General features: G+C 40.8%; 1 protein-coding gene across 3 annotated transcripts in view; it reads right to left on the bottom strand.

Moving 5' to 3' along the window:
* Nucleotides 1-613: 613 nt before the first annotated feature.
* Nucleotides 614-22242, bottom strand: part of YTHDF3 (YTH N6-methyladenosine RNA binding protein F3) — a 32188-nt gene continuing 10559 nt past the window's right edge. For 2 of the 3 annotated variants that reach the window (XM_053243400.1, XM_053243398.1), the window contains 3 exons: nucleotides 19076-19161; nucleotides 14191-15765; nucleotides 614-1750 (listed from right to left, as the gene is read on the bottom strand). In XM_053243400.1, coding sequence (XP_053099375.1) covers nucleotides 1727-1750; nucleotides 14191-15747 — 1581 coding nt within the window. In that variant the 5' untranslated portion in view covers nucleotides 15748-15765; nucleotides 19076-19161 and the 3' untranslated portion in view covers nucleotides 614-1726. Of the gene's footprint in view, nucleotides 1751-14190; nucleotides 15766-16583; nucleotides 16651-19075; nucleotides 19162-22242 lie in introns of all 3 variants that reach the window. The other variant, XM_053243399.1, reaches the window with a different exon arrangement.

The following is a 22242-nucleotide window of genomic DNA, read 5'->3' as shown; positions in this document are numbered from 1 at the left end:
ACACCAAAGAGTAAACACCACAAAAATTCCTAAAATATAAACTGGCTTGTGGGGTAGTTGGAACATGGGATGCCACTAATTCCCCACCCCCACCTGCAAAGCAGTGGGGTCAAAATGAACAGAAGAAATGAAGGTGTGTAATGAAGAAACCAAAGAATCTAACCATTTCAAAAAAACCTAAAAAATAAACTGAGGGGTGTGTGTGTGTGTGTGTGTGTGTGTGTGTGTGTGTGTGTGTGTGTGTGTAGTTGACACATGGCAGTTGACAGTTGGCACTATCCAGTGACAGTCAAAATGAACAGAAGAAATGAAGGTGTGCCCATATATGCTTCAGAAACAGAGGTCAATGAAAGATTCCAGACATGATGTAAACATTTGAGTTTGACAGATATACTAAGCATTCATACAATAGCTATTTTAAACTTCGCTGTATGTGCCTTCTAGAGCAATCTTCTAAAAAGACAAAGCAAATCTTAACACCAGAGTGAGGATATTCAGTATGGTATGCAGCTACCATACATCAGTTTCAGGCCAGTATTCATGGTGTTGTGCATGAAGGAGAGCTAAAATAAAAGTATAATTTAAGAATTAGCATAGAAAGTATTCACGTGAATATGGTACCTAGGCTTTTATTATATAGCACTAACAGATAACATGTAAACACAGCCATGAGCATACAAACTGAAACCATGGATAAACGTTTATTTCCCAAAGTATTTTGAACTGAAAGAATACCAGACAATTATTCAGAGCTGGAAACAAACAAAATCTGAGAAAGAGTATATGCTTGCTAAAACAAGAATTATGTTTATTTAGCTAGTGAATCATCTAGAGGAGAGTAAATTTTCACTTCCATGATAGCAATCTTTTCAGGCTTGCAAACACCCAGAAATAGGAATTAAAGATTTTAAATGTAGTTATAAAGGTCATAAAAAGTCTGATTTAGACTGAGGTACATGTATTCAAAACTGAGATTGAGTGGTAGCAAACAAACAGTTCCTCAGACAAATGCACTTTTTTCGGTATACATGTTACAGAAAAAAAAGGAAATGTGCATTAACTGGTGCGGCCCACCAAGCTGCATATATTAATATTCTCTACACCAAACAGTTTGAAACAAGGGAAATGTCATTCTAATATAATTTCATGTTATAATTCATTTGGCTAAACTGCAGCTCAAAGTTGCTTTGCCATATTAAAAGTTTACTACAATAATTTTCACATGAACATTTAGACTTGAGTTTTACTCCAGGACTAAATATGGCATGATTTTGCTTTAATTCTGTTGAATAGCTAAAAACTGACAATTAAAAAACTACATCAAAGAAAAATAAGTTGAAGCATGTGAATCTCACATCATTGAACCACTTATGATGGTTAATTGTTAGTATTTAACAAATTCAAAGAGTTAATGAATCCTTGCATTCGTTCCATCTCCTGTGCCTTAGCTGGGATGCATAATTACAAAAGACAGCAGATACTGGTAAAAGCTTCAGGACAGAAAGTGCTTGACGAAGTTACAGTTCTCAAGTGTGTTTGGTGAGAGAGTATAGGGGTAGATGCACTGATGAGAACCATTACAAGAAAAGTCAATTTTGTGTTAAAGTGTTCAAAGATGTCACCTTAAGCAGGAAGAAAGCTTTAATAACGTCTTCTTAGACATATTAGGCATTTCCAGAGTCTACATCATTAGTGTTGTAATTCTAGCAGAACCGTTGCCATATAGTTATTGTTTGTTTCTATTCCTCTCCTGCAGAACAGAAGAAAGGAAAATTAGCACAGCAGTGTCACAAAATACTTGTGTTCGATGTAACAGAATATAGCAGCTGTTCAACTATAAATATTTCATAAACGCATGTAGTCAGCTTTACAGAAACATGGAGGCAATTAGTCAAGTGAAAAGTTCATTTCCATGCTCCAACCTGTGAAGCCCAGAAGTAGTTAACACAAATTTTAAGCATCTTAGCGAGACAGGTTCTTTGCCGTAGACGTAGAGGGAAAATACATACAGCTTGCAATGCTCTATATGGCAGAGAAACGAACTATAAACAATGCTTGCACTAGTGTACCATTTGTGAAATGAGGTTCATGGCACTAAAGTGAATGGAAGTTTTTCTAGTGATTCCAACAGTTTAGGATTACACTGCTTGTGAAAGTTTCAGGTGACAGTTTTAGCTACACAGTGAATGTTAAATGAGAGCTTACTACTTTATAAAGTTAATGCAAAAGGTACATGTCTGGTCATATCAGTTACACTTTGGACTCGCTGTAACTTAGCAGCATGCTTTTCTATGCTACAGGACAATTTACAAGAGGTAAATATCTAAGAGTAGCATTGTTGTCTTAAAATCTTCTAGATTACATTGGGAAGAACATTTTTTTTAAAGTAATTTTTGCTATCCTGAATAGATTTATTCCAATTTTTCATGTAAAATAAAGCTACGCAAGGAAATAATGTTTGGCTTTTAACATTATTCTCTGTTAAGTGACATGCCCTATGCACAAAATCAGATTACAGAATGTGTATGTACAAAGTGCATGATCTCCTAGAAAGTTATGCAAACTTCAGGCTGCAGCACGGACAAATGCAGGTATTAGCTGGCTGAACACAAGATATCTCTCAAGGATATATTGTTGCTTAGCAGTTCCACTGAATCACAGTACATTCCAGGCTGTACAAGAGTTTAGTTTAGAAGACCTTTCCCTTTGGTGCTTTTCAGTAGAAGGCAGACAGTTTTGGAACACTGACTTAAATTCTGGAAATGTAAAGAGAATCATTTATAGGCATTTATCTATGCTGTAGAAGAGTCGAGTAGTATAAATCTTCCTACATCACTTAACACAGTAGTATAAATCTTCCTACATCACTTAACACAGTATCTATAAGCCTTTATGCTTAATATGTCTATGGACTGCATGGAGGCCCAGAATATTTTTTTAAGATGCAAGATATTAAGATTGTACGTTCACTTTTGATTGATTGTGTCAAGTATGCCTTAAATAGTTCCCTCAGAATATGCTTTCACCTAACCTGGCCATGACGCTGAACCCTGAATTCAGCCAAACCCCTTGCCCCACACTGATAATCTGTGGGAAGGTAAGTAATTTGAATTTCGAAAATTCTGCCCACTTTTTCTAGGCAACTAGGCAACATTCACGTTGTCACTTCTCTTAGCAAACAGTATTGTATCTCATTGTGTATGTTTTCATATGTGGTTTTCCCGTTTTTCCAATATAGAATGCTACACATTCAATGTTATATACTACTCCTTTCACCTTGCTCCAACCTTCGTCGTCATGACAGATAGGACAATCCCTCCCTTCACATCATCATACAACCAGGATTTAACTAAATGCTCCTTTAAAGTTTTAGGTGCTGTACAAGCCACATTAGCCTTAACGCCATGGCAACTCAATGCTTTCTGTACTTGCCACACAAATCTGTTACAAAAGGTATTTTTAAAGCCAGCCATTCTTTCACAAACTTTACACACTGACTCTTACATTCTTGAATGTGTGCAGCATTCTATATATTGGAGAAACAGGAAGACCACTAATGAAACATATGAAGAATGTCTGGCTGTTGCTACTGAAGGGAATTTAATGTGCATAGGACAACTGGAACTTAATATTAATGTTAAGGAAGAGATGAAAGAAACCATGAGATGTGTCACTGAGAGTTAATATCTTCTCTGCAAAAGATCGGCTCTCTCCTCCATCATATGTTATCTATTAACATAGATAAGTGCCTTCAGCTGGCATGCTAATGAGCACAGAGGATGCTGTATTACACCGAAACATTTGCTTGGTTTTGCTTTAGCTTGCATGTTTTGTGGAAAAACCTGTAAGTTATTTTAATATATTTTACACATTAAGAGTTTTTGAAGCAGTGCAATGTGTATTTTCATCACTGGTATATCGTCTTTCCAAATAGACGAACTTTTCCCTATGCATTCAAAATTTCTCCCAGGGCAAGGAGTGTCACACGTGACTTTATTAGCAGCATATGAACAGTACTCCTTGAGAAATTTTTGTTAGTAGCAGACAGAGATGAAAAATCCAACAGCTGATTAGTTACTTCCAGCTATTGACCACCTGGTGAGAGGATTTAATACCTGCAAAGGGAGTCTTTTAAACATGCTAACCACATAAGAGATAAACCTCCAATCAGGTTTTTGAATCTATACATTAAGCCTATACATTAAGAATCTATACATCTCACTGGCCAATTTCAATCATCAGAGTTCATGTTCCATCTTTCAAATAAGGAAATCCTTCTTATGTTCAATTTTATGTACAGTTTGTAGGACTTCTGCCTTTTTGTGTGTGATCTACAATTAAGTATCAGCCAGTTTATTGCAGATGCAAATTAGCTCAAGTCTTCCCATGTGAAACTGAACCAAGCCAGATTAGGACTGCCAATTTTTTTCGGCCTAGGCCAGAACAAGTCTCACCTGAACTTGAAGAAAACTTTCTGGTTTGGTTTGGACTCCCTCCCTACATTACAAGAGGCTAACACCATGATTACTGCATGATCTAAAGGCATTCTTGGAAAGGAATAAGAGGTTTCCAGAGCAGCTTGGCATCAAGTGGCCAAACCCCTGTAGCAACAATGCAATATAATGTATGCACACAGGTCTGACAGAAACAACCTTGACAATTAGTATTTCTACTAGCTGACCCTGCACAGAGCATCTGTGCACTAGTTGGGGCCAAACTAGTTTTAAAACTGCTTTTAAAACTTTTAAACTTGTCGCTTGCCCTTTCTCTGTGCGCTTTCTCCCTCTTTCTCAAACCCCTTGCTCATCTAGGTCCTTGCACCACCTCCCCCGTCCCCCCATCCTTTGGGATGGCAGTGGAAATGACAAAACCTCCTTCCTCCCCTCCCTATACCACCCCACAGCGGCCATGGGGCGGGGGAGGACGGGCGGCCATTCTGCTTTCAGCAGGGCAATGGAACGCCCCCTCACTCTTCCCCGCATTCGACCCCCCTTCGTCATTCCTCCTTTTGCTCTCCCCCCATGTATCAATTGTTTCCCTTCCCTACTCGGCCTCCTGTCCCACCTCTTCCTGCCTTAAGCCACCCTATGGGTGGCAAGGAGAACAAGCAATCACGGGGTGCTGGCAGCAAAGACGGCGGCGGTACACCCTTCAACAGGCCCGCCATTTATATGGGCATGCTCCGCCCCCACATTTTTGGGCCCACGCCACCGCCACACCCTGCCTGTCACCGCCATTATTTCTCCCTGCCACCCGGGCATGTGGGCATCCTCCTCCCGGCTGACGGGGCTTCGCCTACTGCCACCTCCTCCTCCAGCCACCCATTCGCCTCGCCGCTTCTTGCCACCATTATTTTTCTCCATCACATTTCCCCACGCATCCAGCTAGTCCGGCTAAGAGAATTAATTAGATAGAAGACAGATGCTATGGACAGCTCTGTGCTACCCTTTTAAAAGTTCAATTCCCTTTTTCATCCTTCAACAGCAGGCCTATTTGTAAGACATGCAAATTTACATTAAAACAGAGAATCCTAGCTGAGCAACTTGGGTGATAGATTTTAGGGGTGTGCAATTCGGGAATTCGGTGATTCGGTTCGGGACCCGAACCGAATCACCCCTGTTCTGTTTTGTGCCCGAATATGGGCCACCCAAATCACCCCTGATTCGGTTCGGATTCGAAGTTTTTTCTGAGGTGTGAATTCTCATTCTATCATAGCAAATGAGATTTTTTTCAATTAGACAACTCTCATGACCCCACTTTCACTTTTTCACACTATCAATTACTATGAATATGAGGAAGTAATCAATTTAGCACACTTCACCTTATGAAGACAAACCTCAGAATTCACCAAAATTCACCCCTCTGCCCAATCACTCTGAAATTGGGGACGGGTGGTAGCCTCCACCCATTAGGCACTATCTACCAGCCCACCCCACTCCTTTGGGGCAGATCCACTTTCTGCCCCCAATCTGCCCCAAAGACACCAAAACTTCAAATATTCCCAAAAAATCAGGCCTCTGCCCAATCCCCCTGAAATTGGGTGGTAGCCTCCACCCATTAGGCACTACCACCCCACCCCACTCTTTTGGGGCAGATCCACTTTCTGCCCCCAAACTGCCCCAAAGTCACTAAAACTTCAAAAATTCTCAAAAAATCAGCCCTTTGCCCAATCCCCCTGAAATTGGGGTGGTAGCCTGCACCCATTAGGCACTACCACTCCACCCCACTCTTTTTGCCCAGATCCCATGCTATGCCCCCGAACTGCCCCAAAGTCACTAAAACTTCAAAAAAAACCCCAAATCAACCATGAACCGAATCACCCGAATTTTTCGTGCCCAAAATTCGGGTGATTCGGCTCGGGCCCGAAAAATATCGGGGGACATCGGGGGTGATTCGGTTCGGCCCCGAATCACCTGAAATTGCTCGTTTCAGGCACAGATCGTTCTGTGCCCGAAATTTTTTGCACATCCCTAATAGATTTAGACCAACTAAACTATGTGGGAATAAATTTGTTAAAATTCAACCATTTCAACCAGTTGTACATAGAACCAGTGCTACACCACACAATTTTTGGAAAGTTTTTTTGCATAAAAAAAGATGTTCCACTGGGTTATTAAAAATCCAACAAAATCCACAATGCAATAAGCACAAAGCAATAAATACATCCAAAACAGAAAATGTGATACACAAAACCAGGCATTAGAAATTGTTAAGTTTTCTGTGGCCAGGAGGTCAAAATAATATACTACTACGAAAACACTAGTTGCACAGACTTGAGGAAAGAGGTTGTACCAACAATAATCAGTAGGAAGTTAGATGTTGGGAAATGCTTAACGTTTTTGAAACTTCCTTACCCAACGTGAATACCAAAGAAAGAAACAGAACTTTGATAATTCAAACTGACTGAAAAGTATTTCAATAATACTGGAATTGAATTAGTGCTTTATATTAGATTGATTCAACGAACTTATAATGTATCTATTTTGAAGTTAAATATCTTCCTGAAGCAACACATGAAGTAGGCTATTTGTTTCATAATTCCAATTCTGTCTTTCAGCCTTATCTTGCATTCAAACTGTACATACTAACCAACATCCAGATTAATGCCATGCTGGCAGATGAGTGTTTTCTGTTGCATAAAGATAGAAGGGCAATTTTTGCCAATCTCACAACCTGCAGGGACACTTTTTGGAGGCAGAAGGTGGGGAGTCAAGTGAGGATTGCTCCTCTGCTCCTTGCGTGATAGAAAACACTCTTCCACAAGTGAGATGTTGGGCCAATATGTTTGAGAGCCAGTATGTCTGGCAATAAAAATTAAATTAGCAGTGCTAGATAAAGGTTTATGTTTATTTATAGACCATGTTTCAGAACCTTTACAAGACAAAACTGTCCCAATACCAGGGTGGATTTGATTTAAATCAAACTGATTTAAATCATGATTTAAATCAGTAGCAGGGTGGATAAAAATAAAAAAAATTGATTTAAATCAAAAAAATCCGATCTAAATTTTAAAAAATTTGATTTAAATAAAAAAATCCGATTTTTTTGATTTAAATTGGATTTTTTTATTTTTATCCACCCTGCTAGTGATTTAAATCGTGATTTAAATCGTAATTTAAATCAGTTTAATTTAAATCAAATCCACCCTGCCCAATACAGTGAGGGAAGTAAGTATTTGATCCCCTGCTGATTTTGTCCATTTGCCCTCTGACACAGAAATGACCAGGCTATAACTGGAATGGTAGGTTTATTGTAGCTGTGAGAGACAGAACAACAACAAACCAACCCTCAAAAGCCCAGTGCCCAAAAGTCAGCAATGGATTTGCATTGTAGTGAGGGAAATAAGTATTCGATCCCTTCACAAAAGATGTCTTAGTACTTGGTGGCAAAACCCTTGTTGGCAATCACAGAGGTCAGATGTTTCTTGTAGTTGGCCACCAGGTTTGCACACAACCCAGGAGGGATGTTGTCCCACTCCTCTTTGCAGATCCTCTCCAAGTCAGAAAGGCTTCGAGGCTGTTTGGCAACCCGAACCTTCAGCTCCCTCCACAGATTTTCTATGGGATTAAGGTCTGGAGACTGGCTGGGCCACTCCAGGACCTTCATGTGCTTCTTCTTGAGCCACTCCTTTGTTGCCTTGGCTGTCTGTTTTGGGTCATTGTCATGCTGGAATACCCATCCACGACCCATTCTCAATGCCCTGGCTGAGGGAAGGAGGTGCTCACCCAAGATCTGACGGTACATGGTCCCGTCCATCGTCCCTTCGATGCGGTGAAGGTGTCCTGTCCCCTTAGCAGAAAAACACCCCCAAAGCATAATGTGTCCACCTCCATGTTTGACGGTGGGGATGGTGCTCTTGGGCTCATAGGCAGCATTCCTCCTCCTCCACACACAGCGAGTTGAGTTGATGCCAAAGAGCTCGATTTTGGTCTCATCTGACCACAACACTTTCACCCAGTTCTCCTCTGGATCATTCAGATATGCATTGGCAAACTGCAGATGGGCCTGTACATGTGCTGCCTTGAGCAGGGGGACCTTGCGGGCACTGCAAGATTTCATTCCTTCACGGTGTAGTGTGTTACCAATTGTTTTCTTGGTGACTATGGTTCCAGCTGCCCTGAGATCATTGACAAGTTCCCCCAGTGTAGTTCTGGGCTGCTTTGTCACCGTTCTCATGATCATTGCAACTCCACGAGGTGAGATCTTGCATGGAGCCCCAGACCGAGGGAGATTGACAGTTATTTTGTGTTTCTTCCATTTGCGAGTTATCATGCCAACTGTAGTCACCTTCTCACCAAGCTGCTTGGCGATAGTCTTGTAGCCCAGTCCAGCCTTGTGCAGGTCTACAACCTTGTCCCTGACATCCTTCGACAGCTCTTTGGTCTTGGGCATGGTGGTGAGTTTGGAAGCTGAGTGATTGCTTGCTTCTATGGACAGGTGTCTTTTATACAGGTACTGTAACAAGCTGGGATTAGGAGCACTCCCTTACAGAGGGTGTTCCTCATCTCAGCTCGTTACCTGCATATAGTGAAAAGACACCTGGGAGCCTGAAATCTTGCTGGTTGATAGGGGATCGAATACTTATTTCCCTCACTACAATGCAAATCCATCGCTGACTTTTGGGCAGTGGGCTTTTGAGGGTTTGTTTGTTGTTATTCTGTCTCTCACAGCTACAATAAACCGACCATTCCAATTATAGCCTGGTCATTTCTGTGTCAGAGGGCAAACGGACAAAATCAGCAGGGGATCAAATACTTATTTCCCTCACTGTATTTATTTCAGTACTGGATGGCTGCATTGCTTCCAACAATGCCATCCGCAGCAGGGTCAAAAGAACTAGAGCTTTCATTTACTTTAGGACATGCCACATCTCCAGTTAAAGACCTGACTGAACATACTGTATCCCTTCTTAAGGTTAATAAGCTGTTGAAGGTAAATTTCCAGTCTAGCAATGCTTGGCTTTTACATTCACATGCAATGTAATCAGTTAAGTCAAAATTCACACAGACATTTCTGGGTATCAACTGGAAAAGTTTCTGCCTCCAAATTCCTCAATTACTAGCAAGTGTATTTATACATCTTTCAGAACTTCCAGTTGCTATTATTCATATAGAGCTGTGTGCATTTGCAAAGAATGAGGATGACAGATCTCTGAACCACGGGGCTCACAATCTAAACATAGATACATGGAAGACAACACTGGAAGGGAGGGTAGGGATAAACTGGGCAATAATAATGCAATTATTTCATGTAAACAGTAATAGGAAGTTGGAATAGGAAGCCAAAGGCTTCGTAAGAAAAGCTGAGGAGTTTGAAAGCGAGGTAGTTCTATGGAGGTGTTCTGGGAGGCAGTTCTAAGCATAAAGAACAGCAAGGGAGAAAAGGTCAAATGCTTTGACACCTCTGGAGACTAAGGGCAATAAGCCAAGTTCACAGTTAGGAATGTGCTGGGATAAGGAATGTAAGATCATGGCAGGTTTTGAAGGCAAGAACAAGACGTTTTTGCAGGATTTGGGACTGGACAAGAAGTCACTGTGATGATTTAAGAAAGGGTGTCGTGCATGATCAAAGAAATAGAAAGCAGAATGCTGGATAGAGGTAGGGGGATTGAGGTGAAACAATGGGAGACAAGAAAAAATGTAGTCAAGGTGAGAGATGACCACAGCATAGAACAAAGTTTGCTGACCTAGCAGAAAGGGAGGGTTTTAATTCTTGTAATGTTGTAAAGGAGAAGTTATAAGATTTGGAAACAGATTGAACAGAGAGAACAGGAGAAAAGAAAGGAAAAGAAAGCAGTCAATGAGAAAGCCAAAGGTATATGCCTGTTTAATACATGGAATACAATAAAGAGGCTCAATGAGGAAGATGCCGCTTTGGAGGAGCGAAAAAGAGATTGGTCTTGAATATGCCAAACTTAAAAATGCAGGATGGGATGGAAAAAGAAAGCTTCCAAGGTGGAGCTGGGTGTTATCCATGTATAGATGGGTACTACAAATCATGGGATGTAATGAGGCTACCTGGTATATATGGGGGGAAATTAGAGAGCTAAGAACAGAGCCCTGAAGGAACTCAATGGAGAGAAAGCAGTTCCCTGCATGGAGCAGAGCCCTGTTCCATGTAGGGAATTGACAGCAATTAGACAGGTAGAAAGAGAATCAGCCAAGGACAGGGTCACAGAGACCCAGGACAAGAAGGGACAAGAGAGTGGGGCTGACTGTATCAAAGTTCTCTTCACAAAAGATCTTTATTGCGTAAAAAAGCCCACTGTAGAAAGTTGGTATAAATCAGTTTAAAATGTTTCAGTGATCATCAGTTTACAGTCAAGCACAGAAAAAGACTTTTGTTCCCAGGCTGCTAAAGGGGGCCAAGAGAATGAGATCCAGCAGAGACTGTTCTCACCAAAAAAAAAAAAAAAAAAAAAAATCAATTTCAATGGAGTGTGTGTGGGAAGGGGGGATTGGAAGAGCTCAATGACCAATGTGCAGGAGAGGAACTGGGAGTAAACAGCATACTCCAGGTCAAGTCTGCACAACTTGGCCTTCTAGGTTTTAATGGACTGCAACTCCTATCATTCCAAGCTACAATAGCCAATTGTCAAGAATGGGGGGAGTCATAGGCCAACTGCAGGAGGAAAACGTTGTGTAGCCCTGCTAAAGTTAAAGGGTAGAATAGAAATTGTGTGATAGTAGCAAATGGAGAATGGGTCAAGAAGTTTTGTTAAAACAAGAGAGAAACAATGGCATGTTTGAAAGCAGTAGGGAGGAAGCCAGAAGAAAGCAAGAGGTGTATGTGGCCACATGGGATGATGGGGGGAAATGGCCACCAGAGGGGAATAGGAACAAAGGATCAAGTGCAGTATTAGGCAAGGCCATCAGGACCATCAACTCAAACAAGGGAAGGAGTTGAGGGGGATTTGGAAGAATAGACACAGAGTAGGAGCTTGAGGTAGACACACATATCACACCATTCCTGAGCAAAAACGGTTGTTGTAAACTGAACAGAGCCTTTGGACGGATAGGGTAGCATAGAAATAAATAAAATAAAAACTTTTTTTTTTTTAAGTAGAGGAGAAGAGTGAGCTAGGGTAGGTCTTTTCCATACTTTCTCCTTTTCAAATGTAGTGAACACTGGAAGACTAGGAGCAACTCAATGCATACTGCAGTTGATGCTGCCAACGAATCAAGTGGCAAGTGAAGGTGAGGAGGACAAATGTAGAATAATGGCAATCTGCCTTGAGGGGACCGCCTGGGCAGCCGATCATTACGGGTACAGCTACATTTGTGAAGGACAGAACCGTGCTGAGAAGAAAACTGGGGTCAGGAGTTGTAGTGAGTCTCTAAATAAAAGCCTGCATACATTTCTTCACTAACTTCTCTTTCCACGTGAACAGTCCAGGAGTGTTTGCAAAAATTCACTTTAATAAATCCACAAAGTTAACTGGACATAGCTCAAATACTGAACAATCCTCAGCAAACTGAGAATCAAAAGCATAATCCATTTCTACCTTTAACAGCAGCCATTAATGAGCATATTATTTCAAGCATGTCAACAGTGTTCAAAGTATTTGAAACAAAGATAGAAATGAAAAATATGACAGTTATGCGTAAATATGCTCTCATTTTAACCACATACACTTACTAGGATCAGAGTGAAGCATTTAAGGACTAACCTCTTCATTAAAATTAAAATGGTTTTTAATGTATAATGTACCACCACATGTGGCTTGCCACAAATGAGGACTCTATTACAGGGTTATGTCATCCGAACACTCCAGATAACCATTGTCACACTGTGGACATTTCACATGTATATGAAGAATATTTGTTTTCTTCCTTCTAGAATTTGGTGTAGCTGTCCCCCTCTGAGCAAGTAAACCCCACCAGTAGATACTACTACTATGGCTATTTATATACTGCTTTTCAACGCAGTTCCCAAAGTGGTTTACATAGAAATGTTTTTTTTAAATTAAGTTTAAAAATTTACCCTGCAGATACCAGGTCTGCAGCTGGCATGGGGAAGAGAATGCAAGATCCCAGTCACCTACCTGCCTGATACAACCACAACTCATCCCCAAGAGGGATACCTGATGGAGGATGGAATATACTCCATAAGTAGTCATTACTTAAATCCTATCCTAGTTCAAGGCAAGGTACCTTAGAAGCTTTCTGCCTTGGCAGGGACCATAAGCCATATTTCTCCCTGTGATGTACAAGTGAGAATCCCATGTGACTAAGTTTTAAGGGCAGGACTTGTCATTTAAAATAATCCGGGGGAGGAGGAGTTTCAAGTGAAGTAGATTTGGAAAAAGGTTTAACATTTTGAGGTATCCAAATGTGAAACCCCCAACTTGCATGGTTCTCAGCAAGAAATGGTTGTAAAGGCAAGAATTCAACAGGCAGTGCTTTTGCTTGTCTTGAGTGTAAGAAGTCTGCAAGAGGCTTAAAATTGAGTTTTTCCCCTCCATCAGCTAGAGAAAACCTTTTGTCTTATACAGCAATTACTCCACTTGAGCTGCACCAATAGGTTGAGAAACTATCTGCAGCCCAGCCAGGACAGCCATTTCTAGGGGCAAGGGGAAAGTTCAGGTCTCCCCTGTAATTCCCTGCACTTCTGTAAAAAAAAACCAGACAAAAACTAGAACATACCTTGAGCCACCAGAAATGGTTTAGCTCAATTTAAGTTCTACTTTCCTTTTCTCCTACCATGGCACATTTTACCAGAGAGACTGGGTTATAGTCAATCCCATTTGTGAAAGAGGCTTTCCTATTCAATCGCTGCTACAGCCATCTGTATTCCCTCAAAAGGTTCTCTTGCTGGGATATGGCACAGGGGACAGCGGGGAGGAGAGAGGAATGGAAACTGCAGAAAAATCAGGCAGAGGCAGCTTTCACAGGCAAGAGTTTGCAAGAGGACTTCCACTGGTGTAACTCTGCATACAATCCATTATGTCTAAAAAGGTAACATTTACAATGGGGCATGTTCAAGATAATTGTGTAATCTTATCACATGTTTAAAGTAGACATCGGAAATCCAGGTTTCAGAATGTCTAATTGTTTATGTAATTTTTTTCTTCTATAATGCAGAAGTGCAGGGGGCTGTATCCTCAACACATAGTGCAAGAAACTGTTCTTTCAACAATTCCCAATTCCAGCTGCAGCCCCTCGCATCATCTTCCTCCAGAGGGGTCCCTCCAACCCTCAGAAGCAGATTGCCACTGTAGAGGAAAGGGAGATTAGCAGAGATCAGCCCTTCTTTTGCGGGTGAAGTGTCTTCTCCTTGCACTAGAATAAAACCAAGCAACCTAATTTTTAAACCAAATGACAGTTTTAGTGTAGAGTTAACAGCAAGCATACTAAGATTGGAAAATTCAAACCTAATGAATGTGATTATAACTTGCTGGGAAACCAACCTTGGGCTAAACTCCACTGTCAGTAGCTCCTTCCACTAGCACAAGAATGGCACCTATGCAAAGTTTCCTTCCTCCTGCTAGCAGATGGAGGTTCTGACAATGGGGGACCACTCCACAAAACATTAATATTCAGACAGTTACACATGTTAAGATGGTAAAATCAGTTTTTAATCTTTTAAATGATATTATTTAATGCTAAGAGATTGGAGAAGACCAAGTTGCATTTAAAAAGAGCCAAGCTCTCCAAAACCATGAAGTTTAATGTAACATTGGGTTCTTACCCTACGCATGGCTTCCTCCTCCTCTTGACGCTTTTCATAATGTGCAAAGTCATCAAAGATTGAGGTGGTATGCTTGAAAGTAGCAATTATTTTAAGCACTTGCTTGGCTTTTTCTAGGGGTACTTCTTGAGTGTCCCTCGAATTGGTAACCGGTTTGTTGTCATTGTTTTCCAAGCGAATGTGCCGCAGCTGGTTGTTCGGAACGTCTTTAACAAAGATCCATTTAACATCGAACTTTCCCTTCCATTTATCCTGAGACCAGACACCAGCATATGCATTGTAGTCCACCACAGACTTCATCTCAGCCACTCCACAAAAGTGTCCACTGCCATTCACGCTGAAAAGTAAATAGAGTGGGCCTTTTCCATTCAGTGAACGGTATGCAGCATCCAAGCGCTTATTACCGTGTTCAGTACTACACCAGATAGAATACTTAATGGAACGATGTATATCATCCTCCGAATAACTTTTGATTATAAACACACGACCATTCTTCAGGTTCCAATCAAAGTCTTTGGGATTATAGTTATTTATGGCCTTTAGTTTCTCCAATACAGGGTGCACTTCTACACCAGAAGGTGAAGAACTAACTGGTATAACACCTATACCATAGTTTTCATTGCCAGCTCCATTGCTTTGATTGAAGCCTACACCCCTATTGCGAGGAGCTACCCAGCGGTTTTGCAGCTGCTGCTGCTGCAGCTGATGAGGCTGAGCCTGTTGCTGAGGTCCTTGTGGCTGCGGCTGCTGCGGAGGCAGTTGGCTTTGCACCATGGGTGGTGGCTGAATTAATGGCTGAGGCTGCTGAATTATAGTCTGAGGAGGCAGTACCGGCTGGGTTGGGGGAGCTTTTACCACAGACCCTTTGTCATCCCAAGTTCCAATATTCATGTTGTGTTTTATAGGGGGTGGTGGAACAGCAGGCCCCCCAATTCCCACATTACCTTTAGGCTTAAGTTTTGGCTGAGGCTTAGCAGGCTTCCGAGCAATGGCAGCCCATGAGGTTGGTTTAGGTGCTGAACTGCTAACCACAGGCACACTATTTGCTGCAATGCTCGTCATACCTGCACTGCTCAGAGCGGAACCAACCGTTTTTGTTACAGCAACTGTCATATCGCCACCAATTTTAAGTCCAGTCATGCCTTGCTCAATGCTACTAATACCAGGCACCTTGCTCAAGGTATCATTGCCAAACCCAGCCTGTCCATCAGCTATTGCTCTTCCAAGAGAGCTAGGTGGGTAGCCATAGCTGCTGCTATAAGCAGAGCTTTGGGTTGATTGCCCCTGAGATCCGCTTGTCCCCCACGTAGAGAAGTCTGCATTCCCAGGAAAAAAATTAAATCCATGCTGACCAAGAAATGGGGGAGTGTTTCCTAAAGCCCCGGGCTGACTAAATACACCATCAGGGATGTAGTGGTGTTCACCATTGCTCATCTGTCCGTACGTTGTCAAGTATGGCATTGGAGGATCTCCTGCTGTAGACCAGGCAGCTTCACCCAGAGAGTATGGAAATCCAATGGATGGAGCATAGTAACTAGGCATGTATGGGTCTGACATTGGTGGATAGCTATTACTCTGCAGGAAAACAAAAGTCAGCATCAGAAGAATCTGATTTTAGTGCCACATCTACAGTGTTAAAGTTGTATTTAAGGACATCTGAGGCAACCGTATCAAGCTAGCCACAGGAGATGAACAAACAGGACACACTAGTCAAGAGAAAAAAAATCTTTAAAAGAAAAGACATTTGCCACCCTAAAACTCGTACTCAGAACAATGCTTCTGGTGATAGCTAATAAGGTAAAGACCACTGGATTGTAAATAGGGCTGCAACATTAATTAAAAGGAGACAATTGCTTAAATGTTTTCCAAGAAGTTAGAAATGTAACACCACTTGATCTTGCTCTTACATTTTTCTTTTGATGAGCTGAGCCATGTAAGCTCTTAGTCCCCTATAAGCAGATTCCTGTAGGATTCCCCTCCTCCCTTCTAACTCAAACAAATGATTGATGCTATCAATGCTGACAGTGCTAACCATCTGTCCAGTGTGTATATACACACACTAACATTCTCCTGAGCAGTTCGTCTCTGGTCTGTGAATCAAGAACTGCATCTAGAATGTTTTAATAGCATCCTGTGTTTCTTGTCAAGTTGTGAATGAGACCATGCAAGGCAGATAGGAAGTTAACAGTGTTATAAATAGCCACTAACCTGGTTGCCAGTGGAGAATAAGAAGTTACCTTCATATAAGAAGGGAGGGATGTTTTTGTAAGTTACGAGAGCATAGGTTTTTTTTCTCTTTCAGTCTATGCGTCACAAATTACTAGTGGTGGGTATGGCTAATAATTTTTGTGAACTTATTTTGAACCATCATGCAGGTAGCCTAATTCGCCTACCTTTTTGCTCTGTTTGTTTCCAAACACAAAGGTGGGGGAAGAAGAGAGCATAGGAGTAGACATGCCCCTTGAAGGAGGAAGAGAAAAAAAGGGATGCAACAGCAAGGAGAAAGTTCACTGTATAAGTAATGTCTTAAAAATGGAAAGTTAATTCCTAAGAAAACCCAGACCCCCAAAATTATGCTTTCCACCAAAAGCCTAAAAGGCCTGTTACATAATGGATGGGTTGCAAACTACTACTGTGGTGCCCAAGCTCAAAAGAAAGATGTACAGCATGATGTTGGCAAATACCCACAGGGCCTCTAGCACTAAAAAATAAAACCCCTATTGTGTAGTGTGAGCATCATGTTTTCCATTCTTCATACTTACATATGCTGATATTCTGTTGCTTACTGACATTTGATGTTATCAGCAACTGACAGTCTTACTATTTTAGTCTCTTCATTAGTTTCTATCTAAATTTGTTACCAATATTTACACAGTAACAAATAGAAAATAAGAAAAGCAATATCTGCTACAGGCATACACAAAGATTTAACTTTTCATTGGGGAGAACACTTCGTTGTAACCTCCAAAGCATGCATAAAATGATGTCACCCTTGCCTTTAAGCAAAGCAAGTTTACCACCTACAACCATCTGTGGGACACAGCAGCTTGAGTGGCAGATCAAGGAAACTACTATGTTGACTGGTGACTAAATTCAAGGCTGTTCTATATCAACACAAACTGGCTCAATAAAAAAACCCAACTTATCTAATCTGCATGTCTTCTCTATGGTGTGCACATGCATGAGAGAGTGTGTGTGCACGCGAGTGTGCACACGCACACACCCCTCCCCTCACACATCACAGATACAGTATGTTATAATTGCAGTTTATTCCCCTGAACAGCCTCAATAGTCTAAATGACAAAACATATCTAAAGCAAACAAGGATTCCTCAGATGGAAGAACCCTTATTGGCAACAAGGATCATGTAAGAATTCAAAATGCAAGCAGGGAAACTGACCAATTAATCAAAGGTTGGATCCTAAGAACATGAGAATATCTGGTTGCAGAATGGGGTTTTCTTGCCACAGTCCTCACATTGTACAGTAGTCGTATTCAGACGTTAAGAGGAAAGAACTCTCAGAAACAGCATAGGATGTGCTTGGAGGGCTGAAGCTGGAAGTGGGGAAATCCATAGAAACTGGGGGCCTCCTGCTTAAGCAAACAGCCCCAAGGGTCCAACTCCAAGTTCTTGAGAAACCACCACATAATTTCAGGAACTTGAAGAGTTTCAGTTTTTGAAATTATGGTTCCACTATGAACTAATGGAATCACAACAAATTAACAAGGAAGTGGTAAATGACTTCATGCATCTGATGTAGCAGGCTATACCCATGAATGTTTATGACAACAGAAATTACAGTCATGAGGTGCCACAACATTCTTTGTTCTTTTGAGGAAATCATTCATGCATCCACTGACAGACAACTGCAACTCTATCGGACAATGTAATGCATGAACGTTATTTAGATTTGTTTACATTGCCAGTTACTTATTAATTAATAATTCATCAATTATTAAAGTTATCAATCAGCAACCAATACCTATGCCAATACTCTTTGTGGTGAAAAGCCAAATACTGGCAGATATAAGAAAAGCATTATGGAAATAGTGATGGAATTTACTGAACATCCATTTTGATCATCCTGTCCATATGGACTTGCTAGGCAGCAAATGTAAACATATAAAGGCAACAGCAATAGTAGCAACAGCAATGTGCAGTCAGTTATGACAGGCTGCCATCTTAAAAACACTAATGCTGTAGAATTGGAAACAGAACCACTGATTGAGCTGGTTAATCCTACAGGCAATGCTTCACAGATTTTCCCATCACTTCCATTTCCTCCATTTCCCTAAGAAAACCCTAGTTCTTAAATCTGGATTAATACAAACTTGGAATATTTTAATAATTATTTTTATTAATATAAATCATGGAAATTACAGCTATAAAAATATAATACATCTCTTGCTTAAAGACTTGTGAAGGCCAGATTATATTATCTGCTTAGGCATAAGTCATTTCACCAAGTTCTGGGATCACAGACAACATCCATACTAATACACACACAAGGACAAGATGGCCCACTCACTGGGGTGGGGGTTAAACCAATCCCCTTTCGTCTGCAGCCACGTGCCTCTAAATATTCTCATTGCAGTCCTCCAGACTCTGACACTTTTTTTGGGGGGGGGGCACAGGGATAGAAGAATCATCCCTCCCACCTTCTGGAGGCAGAATGTCTTCAGTTTATGCAAGTATTAGTCTGGATGTTTCCCAGCATGAGATTTTTAAAAACAGCAGAGGTATCCCTTTAAAGGTAACCAACTCCAAAGCTGATACAAGTTACAAGGAGATTCAAATATTATAGTGATTTGATACAACATTCTTAATTCAGGACTAACTAAAAATGCAATCTTGCTTACAAAAAATATTTTTATGTGTACTCACCTGATTTGTCTGGCTACTTAAATATGGCTCAAAATCATCATCATTTACTGCATCCTTTTGATGAATCGAACCGTTTTGCACTGAAACTGAAATACAACAAGAATCAGACATCTTTTAGAAGTGCTACTCTTAGCTTTACTTTTTAGAAAACCTGATGGAAACTGTAATGTTCTGGTTTTCAAGCCAGCACATTACTACTACCGGTATTGCAAGGAGCAATGCTAGAAACATTACAAACATCCTAGAATGCAGAACACAAACAGCAGAACTGTTGACAGTCCTACAAGAATATCTAATAAAAATATGAATTGAGTACTGCATAAAATAAAATGTTCGGAATGTAACCACTAAATACTCTGGCTGACATACTGCACAGAGATCCATCCAAAAGAAAGGTGCCCATGTTGCTGCGATTTGCTCTGCAGCCTACCAACACTACTTGTGGAGGCAGCGCTGCTCCGTGTCTACTAAGCTGTGCATCACTGCAGTTGCAACATGACTCCCATCTTTTCCAATTGGTATAGCATGGCAACTATGGTGGTGCGCTGCTTAGTAGGCACAGAGCAGTCTCACCTCCACAAGCAGCATTGGTGAGCTGCAGAGCAAATCACAGCAACACGGGCACCTTTCTAAGGATGGACCTCTGCATGGTATGTCAGCCACTCTCTTTTTAGGCTATACCCTACAATGTCATAATGTCAAGGAATGAATTACTACTACCTCCTTTAAGAAACCTACCAATGAAAAGGTAGGTTTCATTCACAAGAATACATTTTATTGTCTAGTTATGCATATTAGACTACAGATGTGAAGGCCCAGAGAAAAACCAGAAAATATAAGAAATGAACTGTTTCTCCCACCTCCCCCCAAGACCAGACCCATAAAACTGGAAATTTTGGGGGAACAGGGAAAAATCTTGAAATATTCTTAGAATTATGCATAAAGTGTTTTACAAGGTATTTTAAAATATCATCACTTCCTATTCATTGCTCTTTCAAAACACTGTCTAATACAGTGATTCTCAAACTTGGGTCCTCAGGTGTTATTGGACTTCAACTCCCATAATCCCCAACCAAAGGCCACTGAGGCTGGGGATTATGGGAGCTGAAGTCCAATAACACCTGAGGACCCAAGTTTGAGAATCCCTGGTCTAATAGGATTGTTTTATGTAAGATAATGAAAGACTACATAATTCTAATTCTAATATATGTATCATATTGAGTTTTATAGAAATCTCATCCAGATGTATGTCAGCCAATGACACATATCTAGGCCGATGTTCCCTCTAACAGAGATGCCCAGATGTTGTTGACTACAACTCCCAGAATCCCCAGCTATAATGGCTTTTGCTTGGGGAGTTTTAATCAAAAACATCTGGGCATCTCTGTTAGAGGGAATACTGATCTAGGCCTTTCTTTGCATGTGAACTATTGCCTGCTTTCCTCTGGTCTGCCTTCATTTCTGATCTGGAGAATGATGAATATACTATCCTCCTGACTTAGCCCCATGCTTCTCTCTGAGGAGGGATTAAACTTGTTCACACAACTACTGGCAGGGGAGAGGAAGCATCTTCATTCTTGATGTTCAGTTGTTTGCTTGCAAACATTAAGGGAGGAGGCAAGGAGAATGATCATGTGTGAGGTAGCAGCCAGGTAGGACAAGTGGGCCCTATCCAGATTTTATCCCCAGCTTTTTACCAAGGTTGAAGGAAAAGCTGTCTACACCACAGCCACCTTGCAAAAGATCATTCTCCCAGCTTATCTTAACATTTGTAAGCACATGACCGAAAAATCAAGAGCACCCCCGGCTCTCCTACCCTACCCGGAGTCATATGAGCAAGCCTATCCTCAGTTCTTAAATTGAGACACAATATTTTACTCCCCTACAAGAGAACAAGCTGTCTATTGCGCTGCCCGAGTGTGTGGAAAGAATTGAGAAAGTCAAAGGAGTCAGATGTTGCAAGAGACTTGCTGTGAGTAGGAACATTTCAGGAGAAATCTGATCATGTGAATGGGGTAGCTTGGAATCTGCTTCCTCCTGGTCCCATATCATGCAACCAAGTCCAGATGAAAGTACATAAATTGCATATAGTTCTACAGATTTACTTACATTTGTAACTATGACACTGAAAAATATAGACACCTTAGTTTTAATTTTTTAAGGAAATGTGATACAAAGTATAGTATATGTTTTAATTTCCCCCAAACTTGCATTTTTTTCTCCATTGCTTCAAAATTTCTTGAAATTTTACCTTGATATAACTGTCAAAAACCCATGGATTTATATGCAAGCACAAACACTACATGTCTGATCAGATAACTCCAATTTAAAACTCTCTCAAGTAATGCTACAAATTGTCTACAAGTATACTTAGTTAGCTTAATTTGCAGTACACCAACATAGCTAGCCATTTCCCCTGCAGTCTTAAGAGGACAAACAGTAAGTTCAATACAACAAATGGAAAGCCTATAGAGGAAACAGCTACATCATTCTTCGCTACATCACTCTTCAATGGTTAAAACTGGAACAGTTTAAATAATGAATAAAAGCACTTGGCTGTTTAAGTGTCACTTCTAATACAACTGAAGACAAGAGGCTATGTTTGCAATAAATCCTTCTTTCAAAAATGAGACTTCTACATATCTTTAACACATTTTAGCCATCTGCAAAAGAAAAAGAAAAGAAAAGAATAAAAATCCCCTATACAAGTTTAGCACCAGCTACCTGTAAAGTAGTTCCTGCTACATTCAATCCACCAGGCTTGCTCTACAGTTTGTGTATATATAAATAAAAATAAAATATCTAATTCCATTCCCTATCTCTGTGCATTGTTCTCTGCAACAGTACACTGGCATGATATTCAGGCAGACATGCACATACAAGCTATAGAATTGTGCCTGGCATAACTTGCTTTTCCACTATAGTGTACCATTTAAATCTGAGTTTTGTTTACACTGCCAGCAGTAGAGCTCTCACCACAGCCCAAAAAGCAATTCTAAATGCTAATAGTTTACTCAGTATCTACTTTTTTCTGCAAAAATCAATAATACTTTTCTCAAACATAAAAACAAAGCCCTGGACCTCCACAGATGAACTGCAGTCAAATGTAACAAGCTGCCATTTGGACAGAGTAAGTATCCACTTGTTACTTCTCTAATCTTTAATTA

The sequence above is a fragment of the Hemicordylus capensis genome, chromosome 4 (genome assembly GCF_027244095.1).
Source record: "Hemicordylus capensis ecotype Gifberg chromosome 4, rHemCap1.1.pri, whole genome shotgun sequence".
In the NCBI taxonomy this organism is placed as follows: domain Eukaryota; kingdom Metazoa; phylum Chordata; class Lepidosauria; order Squamata; family Cordylidae; genus Hemicordylus; species Hemicordylus capensis.
Note: the sequence above shows the minus strand (reverse complement) of the source record. Positions and strands in the feature narration are given on the sequence as shown.